At 33.7% G+C, this 17,347-nt stretch overlaps 1 protein-coding gene across 1 annotated transcript; it reads right to left on the bottom strand.

Moving 5' to 3' along the window:
• Window positions 1-643: 643 nt before the first annotated feature.
• On the bottom strand, window positions 644-16,556 carry LOC124365972 (glycine-rich cell wall structural protein-like). Its single transcript, XM_046822128.1, has 3 exons — window positions 16,436-16,556; window positions 12,545-12,845; window positions 644-860 (listed from the first exon to the last, which is right to left on the bottom strand). The coding sequence occupies exons 1-3, from the start codon at window positions 16,493-16,495 to the stop codon at window positions 826-828; spliced, it is 396 nt and encodes a 131-aa protein (XP_046678084.1). The 5' UTR covers window positions 16,496-16,556; the 3' UTR covers window positions 644-825.
• Between the last annotated feature and the right edge of the window lie 791 nt (window positions 16,557-17,347).

Here is a 17,347-nt window from a genome sequence, read left to right as displayed (position 1 = left end):
CAGATCTCTCACTTGCCGGGTGAATGTGCTATCATTATGTACATAAAACAGCAGATTAAAAATCTTATGGAATCCTTTATTATATTAGTTGGATACAGGCAGCAGAGACAGTGACCCAGAAAGATAGAATCCTTTGAGCGGGATAGAAGAACTCCAATGAAAAATCATTGGTCAAATTTTGTATTAGAAAATCATATCTGTTCCAGCCTTTTAATTAAATATATCGTGTTGAAGCCATTGAGAATTAAATAATTAAAGAACCCCAAATAATAGCAATAATAATGCTTATATTAGTTTTTTTAATTGTTAAAGTGTTATTTACCTTTTTTTACATTACTTATTTGTCGATACTAATCGGAAAATATAAATCGTGAGTTTAAACAAACGTTAAAGAGGTTGTTGTGCCTTCACCTCAGTGGCCTCCAAATTATAATTATAAATCCAAATCCAATTCAATATACATCCGAATGATAAATCTCCCCATCTGTAATTCATTAACTATCAAATACATAGATTCGCCCAGGATTTCACCTTATGCCACACCTGGACTGGACTACCTCTACAGTAAAGCAGTGCACTCAAATGTATTAAGTCCGACTAAAAAAATCCAGCACTTATATTGCTAAGACAGAAACCACTGAAATGTAAATAATTTAGTTTTTAATCACTTCAGAAACTTACATGTGAGTATGCAGTGGTATATTTAGGACATTCAGGACACAAACCTAGGATTCAGGCATGGAGACTAATGCTAGGGGCTTGCCAGATAGCAATCAGCAAAACGCTGCCGGCCGAGATAGATTGCTTATGTAGTAAACCGGACGATTAGAGTAATAGCTGCCACTGCCACTGGGTTGTTGCTGGAACAGAACAAAACATTTCACGACAAGAAACTATATCCTGAGACATAGTCCTGATATATGCGGAGGGTTGAGGTTTTACCGAACACAACTAAAAGTATACTTGTATTGTGTATTAGTTGTAATTAATACTGCATCGGGTTGTTTATGCTTTCCCATAACCTAAATATTGGTATAAAAAACGGTTTGATATCTCTCAATTGAACGTCTGGATTACTTTTCTTGTAGCTCTCAATTCTAAAAGCAATTTAACTAAAACTAAGCATTAAATGGTTCCTGCATACCATTTTTGAGTTATAAAACGGAAATCTGTTAAATGGTCTACATTGTTGACGTTCAATGTAGTGTAAATAAAAGCAAGGAAATTTGTATTTGATGTTTTGTAAAAGAGGTACATTTTAAGACACAATAATTTCATTTTAGATTTGTAGTATTTAGTAGGACTGGCTCTGTTGTAAACAGATTAGTTCAGGTGTATAATGGTAATTAATTGTATAAATTCTTGCAATATTGTGGTTTCCATACAACACGTAAATCATTTCATGAAAAATTCTAAAGCTTGTTATTTTTGACACGGGCGAGATTTCCTACCCTTTCATGGATAATAATGATTTTTTCGACATATCATTGCCTCGTGCTTATTATTGAAAATTGATTATTTGAAAAGTTAACACGTTTTCCAACATTTGCTGTCTTTAATATTACAAACTAGAACACTGCTCATAACACATATATGGTGAAAAGGTTTGAATCAATATGATTGTTGAGTTTATCTCCGTTGAGTTTAGCTGACTATTTTTAGCAGTGGTAATAGAGAAATGCCAAAAATGAGCTCCTATTCAATGCTTCAACTTCATTAATTCAGGTGTAACATTTTGTTTGTTATCTTGGCTCCAGCGCAATTCCATCGCTTGGTTTGATCTCTCTAGTCTGAACTTAATGAGGATCATCAGCTATAACTTATTAATTATTATAACTTTTTGTGGCAGCCCACTGCCCCGTATTTTAGTCTGTCAATGTATTAGAACATTTTTACACCTGAGGAAGAGGTTAGATTTCAATTCACGAAACGTACTGTTACACTTTTTGTAACAAATAGCAACGCCGACTTATGGTTTTTTCCACATTCCAAAAAACATTTCAGACACAGACGTTACGTTAGCACTTTCAAGGGGCGGTTTAACTTTTCAACTTTTGGTAACCCAATACATGGGAAATGCTTGACTCTTGTATTATTCATGGAAGAAAATGAAATGTGACAGGATAATAATAATAATATTTATGACAATGCAAATAAAAAAGAGTTAATTCAATCATAACATGTTTTATTATGTGTATAATAATAAAAGTTACAATATTTACATCCGAACGAAATTCCTGGCACATACATCTTCTAAGGGCACACATGCCCCCTATAAAACCCTGCTTCACACATGCAATTTTGCACGCTTGACGATCCTGTGTTGTGTATTTAGTACAAATAGGGAGATAAGTACCTGAAACACAACACAGGTATAAGCATGTCACATCGAGTACTGAACAACCTTGCGTCAGATAGTATATTGATATTACGAAAACAGATCTTCATAAGCTACAAGATTATGGCCAATTATTACTGTTTTATGTTGAACACAAGGTTCATTGACAGGTCTGAGGCCATTTTTAAAGCAAATAATGAACTACCACCTTTAATTTCGTACACATTATATGTATTTGATGCTCTTTCTTTCAATTTCAGTGTGTTTTAAAATTTTCAAAACAATTTTTTTAGAATATCAGGACTCAGTAAATAGGCATAGCACGTTCTGTTCTTGGTAAGTACCTAAGCCTATTTTTAATATTCATGGATGTATAGGTTGAAAATAAAAATATTACTTCGGCTCAGTCATTAATTCATTAATTTATTGTCATGAAATTTACACGTACTCAATATCTCGAAAACGTATGGGATACAACACCGTACGAGATACAAGTACATATTTATGAGAAAACGTTTAAGAATGTTGTAATAATTTGTAGAAAAGAGTTAGTTTTTACTCTAGGTCCATAATAAACGGAGCTATGCATTTTTACATTTGAAAGGTAGCCATATTGAAACGAAATGTCAATCGTCAATATAGTTAAAAGGTAAATTTTCGTAACATGTTTGAACATGTTTTCAGTATTCCTATCACTAATTCTTGGCTATAGAAAAGTGATAATGGAATTTAAATGTGACAGTTATCTCGAAACCGTTCAACATACCATCAAATAGTTATATTTTTTTTTTTTTGTAACGAATCTACATGAATTCCATTACACTTTTTCTGTAGGCTCACAAATAACAGAGTTATTAATTAAAAAAAAGTATAAATGGACCTTATATTTTTTGATACAGTAGGTGCCACCACTCACTGGAATATGAATACTGCATGTAAAAAAGAAATGGCTTCAGCGGCTACAAACACGCGCAATCTGTTAATGCCACTTTCCAGTTTAATGCATGACTTACCGCCTGGTCTTCATGTAAAACATTTTTGATCGGATTTAAATATTAATAATTTTACTGTTATCTTAAATGATTGATATATTGGCGTCTTCATACTTTGTAATTAAAAATAAGGAAGTAACTGCTGTGAGGAAACATTATTACCATTTGACCTACCACTTTGTTATTTAATATTGTATTAAATTTTGTAATCACCCTAGTGTTTAGGTAATGTGTAAATCAAAAATTTAAAACGTCGTTTATGAAATGATTCTCATACGGGATATTGCACATTTTAACTTAGTTAAAAAAGTTACAAATAGAAGTATATTGCTTCGATCAAGGACATGACTCTTTAAAGCAATATTATAACTAGTTATGTTGTTTGCTACTTTAATTGTTTACAATGGATAGCAAAAGGATATGGAACAATAAAATAGAACTACGAAATGAGAATCTCGCATACGGCACTTCAAGTGCACCAACTCCTGTTCGAAAAATTTGTCCTAAAAATATCTAGATATAAAAAATTCTAGACCATAACTTTTATTAAAGAAAAGGGAAATGTCTTACAAGACGTAAAATTTTGGGCAAATTAAATCTTTAAGTTCGGAAATGGCAATTCGCAAATAATTATCCAAGTATGGAAATTGTATTAATAATTCCAAGCTGAAACTTCAGATCATCCATTAAAAAAAGTTTGAAAAAGGTACATTTGATGCTGTACTATAATTTAATTGATGTATTCAAGCTAATGTAAAGTATTTGAAAAGTCTCGGTTGGAAATAGGAACATACACGCTTGCACTAATGGAAAAGGTGGATTTGGAAAAAATCTAATGCAACCCATCTTAAGGTCTTGGATAACACTAAATTTTAATAAAACCCACTAAGCTCAAAGTGTTTTCTTTTTAATTGAAGAAATTGTATTTGTAGAATTGTAGAATTTTTAAACATTTAACGTAATTTACTTCGAAAACAACGCGTTAGTAAGGTTATTAAATTGTGGCTAAAACTTCATGAAATTCACTGCACGTACAAAAACACGCCAGCCATTAATTAAAATTTGATATTAGTTTGAAAAATTTACATTATTAATCATGCACAGCATAACCTTCCTGTGTTGATTTTAGCTACGGGAAGAACTGACCTTTCAAATACACAAAAAGAGTCTCACGTCATTTGGTTATAAAAGTATGTGATAAAAAGTTAATATAGTCGATAAATTCCATTTGGACTCTCCTTAATCTTCGAAGAATTCTTTAGTCCTAAACATAAGAAACGTGTAAAAAACTACCTTTAAAATTACATTCTCATCTACTCATATTGTGATTTTCTCAACTCACCACATTCTTATAACGAATTAAAATAAATAATTAATTTAGCCAATTTGTAAATACAAGATTACTAGATAACAACCTAATGGACTTACGTCCAGGTACGTCAATGATAGCGGCTGTACTAGGGTTATCATTCACTATAAAAATTATCAGCAATATTAAGCAGAGAGGCACTTGTGTAGGGATCATCTTGTCAGATTAAAGTAGATCATTATCAGCTATGTCCCTGGACTTATAAATAAGTACTTCCTGGTTAACATGGGTTTAATTCTGTATATCGTAATACTGGTATGTATTGTGTTTTCACAGAAACTACCATAAATAAAACTTAGTGGGTTCTATTATGCTATTTCAGGTTCCGATTCTTGATTGAATTAGATTTTAAATTTATTTTTGCGGCTGATATAATTTAAGTATTTATTACAATAATGCAATATGGTCTTTAAAAATCTCATGTAAGGAATGACGATTTCTGGCATTGATAGTGACAAGAGCTTTCATTACATATAATAAAACCTAATGGTGCGGTTCTACTAGAATATTATTATTTGTTATAAAGTTAGTTGTTGATTTTAGTCTCAGAAAACTAATTTATTATTCCCATACAGTTGCTAGAATACAATATTGTAGTTGTATTATCAAATTGTTTGATTCATCTAACAATCTGAATAAAGAACCTTTTCAGGATTTTTTTTAGAAATTAATTATTTAAATTTAATCGTTTACAGTATACACAAAGTTGAAACATAACACAAAAATATTGCTTTTTAATGTCTTATACTCACTATATCTTTTCGTCAAATAAATTTAGAACGAGTTTATGGATGTCATGTAAAATTACTTATATGTATTAAACTCTTTAAGCAGTAAAATTATTTCACTCGTCCAATGAAAATACAACTTTCATTACAATCCTATTACAAAGGATTGAAATCCATTCACTTTCCGGTAAGAGTAAACGAGTAAAAGTCTGAAGATAGTTACGTTTACTTACAACAAACAAACAGTTGCGTTGGTAAGATTGAAGATCCGATGCCAATATTCGAAACGTCAACATCTCGTTTTTACAATTACTCCAGGTTCTGCACTCGAATCTGCTTGATCTACCTTTTATTCATCTCATATAAATTTTGAATGCAGGTGTAATTTTACTCAAATATACACAGAAATACCGCTAATACAAAATCTTTGGCTTTTTTATAATTTTAGTATGCATGAAACATGCTACTGAATTAAGAAATAATATTTTTAAAGAAACGTCTCAAAACCTAATTAAAGTCGTCTGTTCAATGAAAGATTCAGATACGATGCAGGTTAGAAATTCAATCTTGATTACATAATCTTATTATTAGTTTTATGATGTATCATAATTGTATTACATAATTAATGATCTTATATAATTATCTAATTATGATAAAAATAGGTTTGCGTCTTTTTACAGTATAGGTATGTCAAAACTCTACCTTAAACTTGGCATGTATTTGTTCAAATAAACATACTGTTCGAATCACTTTCTTCGTTTCAACTGAATAATTTTCTGAAGCTCACAAGAAAAAGTCGAAATATTACATACCAATTAAGTACTTTATTGAATGAATACCTACTTAACTTTATACCACCCTTGTGCTTCTATCAACTATATCGCTATGATACACCGTACTAGTTTATTCAGCTGGCCAATTCTCATCGTATTTTAACAGATAGCAGTCGTATTGGAAGGTTAATATCACTTAGTATAGGACGTAGCCTATTTTTTAAAATCTCTAAATAATAAGCATGCTAGAAAGACATTTACGTTACATAAGATATGTTTAAGACATTAAGTAATACTACATTTAGGAGCAGATTTGTTCATTAGTCAAGTCAGTTAAGTAAAAGCATTGTTTACATAAAAATTTGGAACATCCTGTTTATCATAACTGGAATTTGTAGAGCGAAGAAAATCTAAACCAATCTCAATTCGTTTATTATTCAGGACAGACAACAGAGTTCTCTGTGATGCGTTTGTCAGGGAAATGGTAAATTCAAATCTTTTATTACCGTAAACAATATGCGTTGTATGGTAAAAGTCAACTATTTAATATAAAATTTGCAACCCGTACCACATTGTCATAATTCACACATACAAATTTTGCACTCATTCACTCCAGTCACCGGCCAATCTACACCATTCTCAACGCCAAGGTCTGTTGGGTGGTCTTCCAATTACATGCCAAAAATAAATAAAATTATAAAATGACATTGACGCTAAAAAGAGTTTAAGACGGGTTTAACGCCTTAGGCGTTGGTGCATTTTTAACGGATCTGGCAATCTGTTGATAAAATGGACGCTTCTTCTTCAGAAGGCAAGTGATGATAAACAATTGGTCTGTATTTTCCAGAATGGTAGTTGTCTCTGCCTCTTGTCTCATATCCATGTACGTCACGGCCCCTCATCAGGGTACATTTGTACATACAGAATGAAACTGTTTTCCAGGATGTATAGACAGGGCAGAGTCAACAGTTGCAAGTTTTTTAGGCTGTTCGGAACTTCTGTCTAAAATTCATGTTTGCAATGATTCAAATCGCTTTATTTTCAAATTTGAAGGCTCTCAAAAAGAGGCCTAGAGGCACTAGAGGCCCACAACACCAATCCGTAGGTGAGATGTAGGTAAATCAAACCATAATATGCCGTCATCAGTACCTGACTCTGGCAGTATTTGGTTAAAGACCCTCATAAAATAAATGCGTACGACTAATTAGGTACAAACTGAGTCAATTTGAGCACTCCGTGTCAACCCTTGATGTTTTAGGAAGAAAACATTTTATTTTGAGACATCATATGCTTTCGCCGTCTGGATTATTTTTCTATACATCTTTTTATAAGTTTGAAAATAAGTTTTGAAATTTTCATTTGCAGTAGTCCGGTCAATTTTTCTATTAAAACTAGTATTCCTTTCTTGATCCAGTTACTGTTGCTTTTTTAGGGCAAACTTTGATTGTTTTTTTAGGATAGCATAGATCGAGATGGTAGTTAAGGCAATTATTAAATGATCGAAACTGGTTTTCTACGGGTTCTGTTAAATTTAGAAAATTCGATTATGTCTTGAAAGAGAAGCACTAAGGAGAGCAATGTTATTTGACCTTGTGTCTCACGAGTTTTGTTATTTTGGGCTTCCTCTAGATTTTTCCCTTCATAATTATTTTTCCCCACTCTTGGCCGTAGTGGTAAGAGATAGTTGTATTAACCACAGACACTGCAATTTTTAGAATATTAGAGACGACTTTGTCGATAGCAGTATATGTTACTATCTTTTGAGATTTAATCAACAACCCTCCAAGCCGAGGACCGTATCATATCGACAAGTTCAGCGCGTCGACATTGAAATCGCCCATCAGGACATAAATAAGCTGAAGGTTGGTCATGTCTGTCAGTAAAGATTCTAATTTTGAAAAGAAAACATCATCGCTCCCATAGGGAGACCTGTCAATACTGATAATGGTTGTTTTTGAGTTGATGATGTCTACTTTTCTTCTAGTTGGTTGAAAATCTTTTTATACTGTTTCCTTGATTGAAGAAAACGGTGAACTTGAAGTTATTATTTAGAAAAATCCAGGCACCCTCGCGTCTGAAGAATTATCTGCAATAAGAGGTAGCCAGATTGAGTTTTGGAATTTTGCAGACTTTAATACTTTTGTTGTTAAACCATAATTTAATAATCTTTGATTGAGTATCAATTTCTTTTTCGGCAGTTGTTATATTAATTTCTTCAAAGGTTGTTTTTAATTAAAAACATATGCTGAGGGAAATTATAGAACAATAAATATAATACAATTTTGTACAAAGAGCTACAAAAACATTTCGGTGAAGAAGTAATAAATTACAAAATAAATAACGAAATATTTTATCCAAAGAACTATTTTGTTTTATTTTTATTAATTGCTGAATAATTGATCACAAATATATAAAATCCAGTTTTTATTTCATAATAAATATTATGGCATGAAAAATATATTTTTAAATATATTGTATACTTTTTTCAGAAATTAATTATGAAAGAAAATTCATTACTAAAATTAAAATAACTATTCAGCAGTCATGTACGAAGAAAATTGTTACTGTCCTTTTAATTATATTTATGAAGAGTAACACTGTTATAATAATTTATAATTAAGTTCTAATATTTGACGGTTTCATTTGTTTCTTACACCGTTAATGTTTTATGAAACAGTCTTACAACTTGTTTACGAGTAGTATATTGAAATGACTTAAAGTAGATATTATGATTAAAAAATACCTACTCCCTTAATACATTTTGACACCATGCATTTTTATAATGGACTTAATCCTTAATGTACATATAGATGTGTTGATGTCGTTGAGGTGTTTATAAGCACGAAATGTAAAAACAAACCATAAGCAATCGTAAAACAAAAATCCTAATTTTACTCATTTCTATAACACACTTAAGTCGAAATGTACATATGTCAGTCAATCCATTTTTAAGTCGTCTTTAACTACATTTTATTCATTACTTATCTCACCTCTACTGTGATACAAAAATACAAGGAGAAAGTGAGTATGGATGACTTACTTATCGAACGTTTCTAATAGGTGGTTAGATGTATGTGGGTTAAAAAGGAATTGTGTGTACAAACAGGAAAAGAACTAAAAACTAAACTGAATTAAAAATAATGGTATCATTAATTAAATGAGAGGCAATTAAAATATACAGAATAAAAAGAACTCTGAAAACTAACACGATATTTAAACTATTACTTCGTATAGTAACAGAGATTGCAACTTAGCACTCAGGTATAACGTAACTACGTATTGAGCTAACTGCGTTGCTGTTTAATGTCGGCCACTAGGTGTATCTGTTTAGAAACTGTAGTCCCGAATTTGATAGCAAGTATCTTTAGTTTATGTAACTAAACACAACCAAAGTAGTTATTAATTATATTTTATTGAAAGAAACGATCATCCAGCTCGATTGAATCTTGTAGCTTTACGAGCGGTAGGGGAGCGTAGCTACGTCCACTTTGGACGTTAAAAGCCGGACTGGGATAAGGTTATTTAAAGTGCCGGAATATGTTTCGTTATCCTTCTTTCGCCGTCCTTGGTCGCGGTGATGATAGAACAGCCACCAAGGAATGGTTGGTCACACTAATACTCAGGTACGTTTCTTGGAAAATGTGCAGTAAAAAACTCTCTTAATTATGAAATTTGATTTCTATTATTGAAACATAATTAAATTGAACACTTTTATATTTTTAAAACAATGAAATCAAAGTGGCTTTTTACCAACTCATCAGCACGTTTTGTATCTAAAAATGGAATATAATTGAATAAAGTACAAGCATATATATTATGATATTTATATTTAATATATGAACGATTACCATGCATAAGTATTATCAATCAGCATGAGTGTATGGAATAAGATTAGTAAATTCAAATAAAAGTTATAAAACTATTATTTGTGTTTTCAACAATTCTGAATAATGTTTAAAATGTATTGTGAAAGGGAATGGAATAAAAATATTGAATTTGATACTAATTTAATTATCTGAATTGCCTCAAATACAATGAGGAGAATAGATTAGAAGTATAAGGTGATATTTCTAAACTATAATAAATTAATAATATTTTTGTTAATTATTTATCCTTTGAAACTTCAAGACATGAAGTAAAAAAGTGTACACATCTTTAAACTGAAGAACGAAACAAGCATTTGATTGTTCTGTGACCAGAAGTCATCGCGTGATATATTTATTTATTCACACTAGCATCTCATTTTGTTGCTCGGGTCTGAACATAACGTGAACTTGGTTTATGAAATAGGGAGTTAAATTACATTAGAGCCACGGTTTCACTTTATCCCGTGAATAGTTTATTTAACATTGTATCTACCATTTTATTGGAGCGTGCTAAATAATAATACATGGTATAGTTAGATAAAATAAAACACTTTGTTAGTAAGGTATCTATTAAAAAAATATTTGATATGAAAGTTGAAATTCGTTTTAAATTCCGAGTTTTGTTAACAGTGAAAAATTAATCTCACAGCCAGTTTTGTAATTTGTGCTTATAATTGGTTTTTAGTTTGGTAAACAGTTTTTAAGTTAAACACACTCGTTAAGGAAGACTTCCATAAACAAAGAAAAAGTAGAAAACACGTATATGCGTATTAGCACATAATATAAAACACCTTAACAATTTTGAAAGAACTGTATGAAAATGTCACAGGATAATATATATATATATATATATATATATATATATATTATATATATATATATATAACTTTTTTGTAACAGAGGGCCAGGTTTCCTAGGCCTGGTAGTTGCCTCTCAGCCATCCGGCTTATTGTGCACCCTCTCCCAGGTTTAAGCTGTATCAAATCCCAGGCCTTTACAAAACCATGAGATCTTCTGAACAATGCTTTCCTGTTCCAACCCCTCTTCCGTATGCATAAGAACACCTAGGGATCTTGAACGTTTGCTCTGTAATGCCGGACCGTGTCACAAGATATACTTGTTAAATATTTACAGTTGTACTTAACTTACAGTTTCGTACAGTTACTTATTTATTTTTATTCCTGAAATAATTGGTTTCGTTAGCAAGATGTTTATAAACGTATAATTTCTATAGTTATAAAGTAATAAAAATACGTCGCTATTGTAATATGCACATTCAAATTCACGTAGTATGTAACACTTTCACACGTTTAACTTCAAACGTATTTATTTAGGTATAGTCTTAAAATTTTCTAAATTTCGAACTTTAAATTTCAGCAGCTGATAATAACTTTTTCTACTCAGGCTAAATTCAGGAAAGTTATATTAAACATCCATAAATTTAACATGAAACATATTTTACAAACAAAAGCTCTACAGAGGAGTTGAAAATTAGCTGTGTTTAAATGTGTCATGAAATAATTTAACATGTAAACAAATAATAAATTTCAGTTCAATTAACTAAAATAAAGTTTAAATTAGGTTTGATCAATCAAGTAAATGTACGGACTCATAGTAAATGTCTTGTAAAGATCAGTATTACGCTACAAGGTTTCGTAGGCCATTGCATCCTCCTAGGACTTGTAGGGAAGTACTAAAATTATTCAAAGTCGGTGCTAGTGTTAATGTAGCGTATACTCTATATTGTATAGCTTATGAATCTTGTTATTAATAAATTATGATACACTGAGCTATTAACAAGATTATATTAACTATTCACATAAGTTAGGAAGACATTTTGATGACCTTATTCTTTTAATATTTTAGAATTAATACCAAACTCAAACATATCTTTAAAAGTTAGTGAAACTGTAGTGTCGTATTAAAGTTTCACTCCCTATAATTACATTAACAGAATGGTCGGAAATAAAAAAAACTTTGGTGGGTATGGTTAATTAATGATTCCAAAATGGGTATTGTTATTGTAAATAGAATGTTGATTTTTGTAATTATCATATTATCTCTTATACTCGTTTACACTTCTTCTTTCGGAAGAAGTGCATGTTTGCAATTTTATTTGCATAAATAAAAATACAAATCTTAAAGTTAAGATAGATGAATAAAAGAAGATAAATAAAACTGTAACGAAAAAAGTTCTAGATAATGGTGGCAGTGCGCATCAAGTTTATTTAGTTAAGGTTTAAGGATTAAAAATAAATCAGAGATGCATTTTTACAATTAAGTGAAGTATTTATTATTGATCCAACATTATTATTGACCACATATTAAAGTAATATATTTTAAGGAATGAATTAATACAACTCTTTGTAAGTAGGTTTTATGAGTATGAATCAGCTTTTGTTTTCTTCTTACTTTATGAATAAACTACTGACTGGTACATGAGTTTTAAATTCAGAGAGTTACATTAATTTTACCCACCTCCCACACCACCGAGACCTCCAGTAACGCCTCCTACAGCACCACCGAGACCTCCAGTAACGCCTCCCAGAGCACCACCGAGACCTCCAGTAACGCCTCCTACAGCACCACCGAGACCTCCAGTAACGCCTCCCAGAGCACCACCGAATCCTCCAGTAACGCCTCCTACAGCACCACCGAGACCTCCAGTAACGCCTCCCAGAGCACCACCGAGACCTCCAGTAACGCCTCCCAGAGCACCACCGAGACCCCCACGAATGCCGTTCAATCCACCCTCAACCTGAGGCCTGGCTTCTATATTCTGCAAGAGTAAACAATTGTATAAATAATCTAAATGTTATTTTCATCGCAACTAAAATATATGAATACTGTGAAAACGACAGCTATATAAAAATGATAGCACAGAATAAGCAAATTAGTAGATGTGTAAAAGCATGGACGTAGAGAGATACCACCGATCATAAAAATATCAGGACTAACTCTTCTAATTCATTACCATTTTGCTATGTTATTTGCAAACATAATTAAGCTATTGGTTTATACGTATTTTGATTTATATGTTATTTTGTGCAACATCATGGTTAAATGGTACCTCTTTTATTAATTTGAATCGTAATGATAGATAAACTATGCTTATTTAAACAATTTAAAACATAGAAGAGACTTTAGGTTGCAAAATTTTATTTCAAAGTTAAATTCTTTTCTGGAACTAGTTAAAGCTTATGCAGACAAATGAAGAAAACCTCAGTATCATATTTGCTAACTACTCCAAAATAAAAACCGTTCTTAAATAGGGTACAGTTAAAGTAGACATTGAGCAAGGTACAAATTTTGACAATGGTTCAAAACAAAAATATGTTTTTACTACTACTACTACTACTACTACTACTACTACTACTACTACTACTACTACTACTACTACTACTACTACTACTACTACTACTACTACTACTACTACTACTTCTACTACTACTACTATTACTACTACTACTACTACTACTGCTACTACTACTACTACTACTACTACTACTACTACTACTACTACTACTACTACTACTACTACTACTCCCCCTCCTCGTTGGAAGATCCAGCGCCTGGTGTTGGTCAGCAAGGGAAAAGTAGACCCCACAAGCCCGTCCGCATACAGTCCCTTTGCATGCTGGACACAGCGAGGAAACTCGAACCTAGGCTGATCCAGGCTGTTGAAACGGCGGCAGGACTATCTGACCGCCAGTTCGGTTTCCGTGCGGGTCGTTTCTACGATTGGTGCTGTCGGCGAGGTTGTCAGAGCCTTCGAGTCAGTATAGCAGGGAGACCATCGGTACCGCAAACTAGTAATGCTGGTAACACTGGACGTAAGGAACGCCTTTAACTCGGCCAGTTGGGATGACATGCTCGGTGCCCTACAGTCTACGTTTTTGATTCCACCGTATCTCTTGAGGCTGCTAAATAACTCCTTAGGGATCGGGAACTGGTCTTTGGAACGTTGGACGGACCTCGTAGTAGGGAAGTGACAGCAGGTGCTGCCCAAGGCTCGATTCTTGGCCCAAACCTGTGGAACATCATGTACGACGGGGTTCTTCGTATGGAGATGCCGCACGACACTTTCCTCGTTGGTTACGCAGATGAAATTGCCGTAGTCATAACCGCGAGAGAGTTGGATGAGGCGCAGAGATTGCTAAGTCTACCTCTGAGGCGAATACTCTGCTGGATGTGTGAGCATGGACTGTCTTTGGCCACCGAGAAGACAGAGATCGTGCTTCACACTAGGAGGAGGATAGATCCCGTCGTGCAGCTAAACGTCAATACGGAGCTCATTGATACCAAACGCTGCGTCAAGTATATAGGAATGAGAATGGATTTCCGTATGACATTCTGGGACCAGATCACCTGTGCGGCCGAGAAAGCTGAAAGGATTGTGGCCAATCTAAGTATGCTCATGACCAACGTAGGTGGACCCGCGGAGGGTAAGCGCCGAGTCCTCATGTCCGTGACGAACTCGGTTATCCTCTACGGTTGCGAGGTCTGGGCGGATGCCTTGCGGCAGAAGCGCTACAGGAGGAAGGTCGTGGCGGTGCAGAGGAGAGGTGCTCTCCGGATTTCATCTACCTATCGTACCGTTGTTTCACGGTTGTTTCGGCTTTTACCTTAACAGAATGGGGATGATCCCGAGTCCGGAATGCCAGTACGGGGATTCGGATTCGGACGATGCCCTGCACACCTTCTTCAAATGTTGAAGGTGGGAAACGGAGAGAAGGGAGCTGGAGGCAGTTATCGGGTGTGTTTCGCCGGAGACCTTTATAGAGATTTAACTAAAAAAGTTAAATTTTCCCCAAACGTAAACACTAAAGGAATTCTGGTTACGAGAGAAAGACTGAAGTTTTTATCCGAAATAAACAGAAGCACTGAAAATGAAGATTTCAAAGTTTATTTCCGAAATTACAAAAAGACAAGTATTAAAAAGAAAGTATAGAAAAGTGATCCAAGGTGCGAAAGAATACGATGTCTCTAAGAAAATCCTCTTTTCAAAAAATGTTTCTAAAATAGTATGGGACGTCATCAACAATAAAATAAAAATGTCAAAACTAATAAAACTCAAAGTTAGGGATAGCCTGGTGCAGGACAGGTGGAGGTAGCCCATGAGTTGAACAGATTTTTTTCGTCTGTTGCTTGTGGGCGAGGTCCCCTCCCGTCTTAACCAAAATTTGCCCCCCCGCAACAGTCCAGCAGCATCTATGGTGTTGGCCCCCGTCCGTGAGGAAGAGTTAGACCAAATTATCCAGCAGCTCTTAGCCAAAAGAATCAAATGATCTCAATTTGATGTCTATGAGGCTCATAAAGAAATGCTCCAAGTATATTATGAGCCCTTTAGCGGAATTAGTCAATTTATCTTTTAAAACAGGAGTTTTTCCTCCCTCCTAAAAGTCGCAAAAGTCAATCCGATATATAAATAACACGATTCAATGTCAATTAACAACTATCGGCCTGTCTCAATTTTGCCCGTTTTGAGCAAACATTTTCAAAAACTGTTCTTAATAAGAAAGCTCCAGTTTTTAAATGAACACAACCAGGTTTCAAAGGACCAATTTGGTTTTAGAAAGGGCAAGTCGACAACAGAAGCAGTCGTGGGTCTGGTCGACATGGTTGTATAGGGAATAGAACGTTGAAATTCCACAACCGGCGTGTTTCACGATCTAACTAAAGAATTTGATTGCGTAGACCACACCAAACTGCTTGACAAATTGGAATCCCATGGCATTAGAGGCGTGCCCCGTTCGTGGCTTAGTTCATTTCCAAGCCATCGATCACAGGTTTTTCAGATTGCAAAAACAATAGCAAAAATAAATTTTAGAGAATCCTGTAAACAAGCTTAGAAACAATTGCAACTGTTGACTCTGCCGAGTCTCTACGTTTTACAAACAATTTTGTTCTGTAAGTCAAGATGTGCCCTGATAAGGGTCAAGACATACATGAGTATGAGACCAGAGGCAGAGATAGCTACTGAACTATTAGACATAGAACGGTTGCTTATGAGCACTTGCCCTCAAAGGCTGGTATTCATTTAATCAACAGATTTTTAGATTCCATCAAAAGTGCCCCAACGCTCAGAGAGTTAAAAAGTTTTCGCCTCAAACGCTTTTTAACGTCAAAGGCATTTTATAATGTCGGCGAATTTGTGGCACACAACTGGAAGACCGATCATTTCCCGACATCGGAAGTGGATAGAATTGGCGTATGAATGAGACTGAAAGAATGCAAAAACTGTATGTAAGAATGGATATTGTGGGATAAATGAAAAATTATTTAGACCTTTGGTAATACTTGAATATTATACATATAAAGTGTTAAATTTGGAAAACGGTTTACCAAACGTGTTATTAATAAACGTACCTGACTGATTAATATTAGTAATGCAAGAAGAACGATGAAAGTCTTCACCATGGAGTTCATCTTTAGTGGAGATGTTGGACTGCGAAATGCTACCAGTAAAGTGCTTGTAAGTTTGGCCAACTTAAGTAGTCTCTAAAATGTTGTAAACTTATTATTTAATATGTAACTACCACGTGAAAGAGCTTTTTGTAAAACCACTCTGTCAAAGTAAGCCACGTTAACTTGCTAACCAAACACTCGCAAGGTTATCACATATTAGAGTTTACTTAAAACATATCAAGCTTTACTAATTCTCAAGGTTGGGTTCATTGCACTAATAAATAATAAATTTGGTGTAATTTGAATTGTACTAGATTGATCTGTAAATCAAAAAGAAGTCCCGGGAGTCGAAAGGCTGTAAAGGTCCTGATTCATCTTCGTTCCTCCCGGATGCTTTGTATATTAAAATTTAGGGAAGCTTTGATACAACTCTGTCTGTTGCAACTACAAATTTCCGAGAGAATGTTTGCATTTTCTCTGACCATGACTCTCAGAATTCACAACTACAATCATCTTAAAATTTATATACATATATGTATGTAGGTAACCTAATGCAATTACAAAGCGCGCTTTTAAACACGATACTACAGTACTTTGTTTGAAGATAATTTTTGATGATGGATGGATTGTGAAGGAAACAGGATTTTTCTGAACATTTGCCATCGTTCAGTGAAACAAGAAATCAGTAACACGACGTTTCGAGATCTGCAATCGATTTCTTCTTCAGGTAAAGAAGTAACCTAATACATAATTACAAACTAGGTTAAAATAAATAAATCTTACCAAAGCGTTGTGACACGCTTAAGTCAGGAATCATAACCACCATGTTGTTTGTCAACTTCACTAACTATATAAACATGCACTTAATAAAAA

The sequence above is a fragment of the Homalodisca vitripennis genome, chromosome 7, assembly GCF_021130785.1.
Source record: "Homalodisca vitripennis isolate AUS2020 chromosome 7, UT_GWSS_2.1, whole genome shotgun sequence".
NCBI classification, from domain to species: domain Eukaryota; kingdom Metazoa; phylum Arthropoda; class Insecta; order Hemiptera; family Cicadellidae; genus Homalodisca; species Homalodisca vitripennis.
The sequence above is the reverse complement of the archived record's forward strand: the minus strand, read 5'-3'. Positions and strand labels throughout refer to the sequence as shown.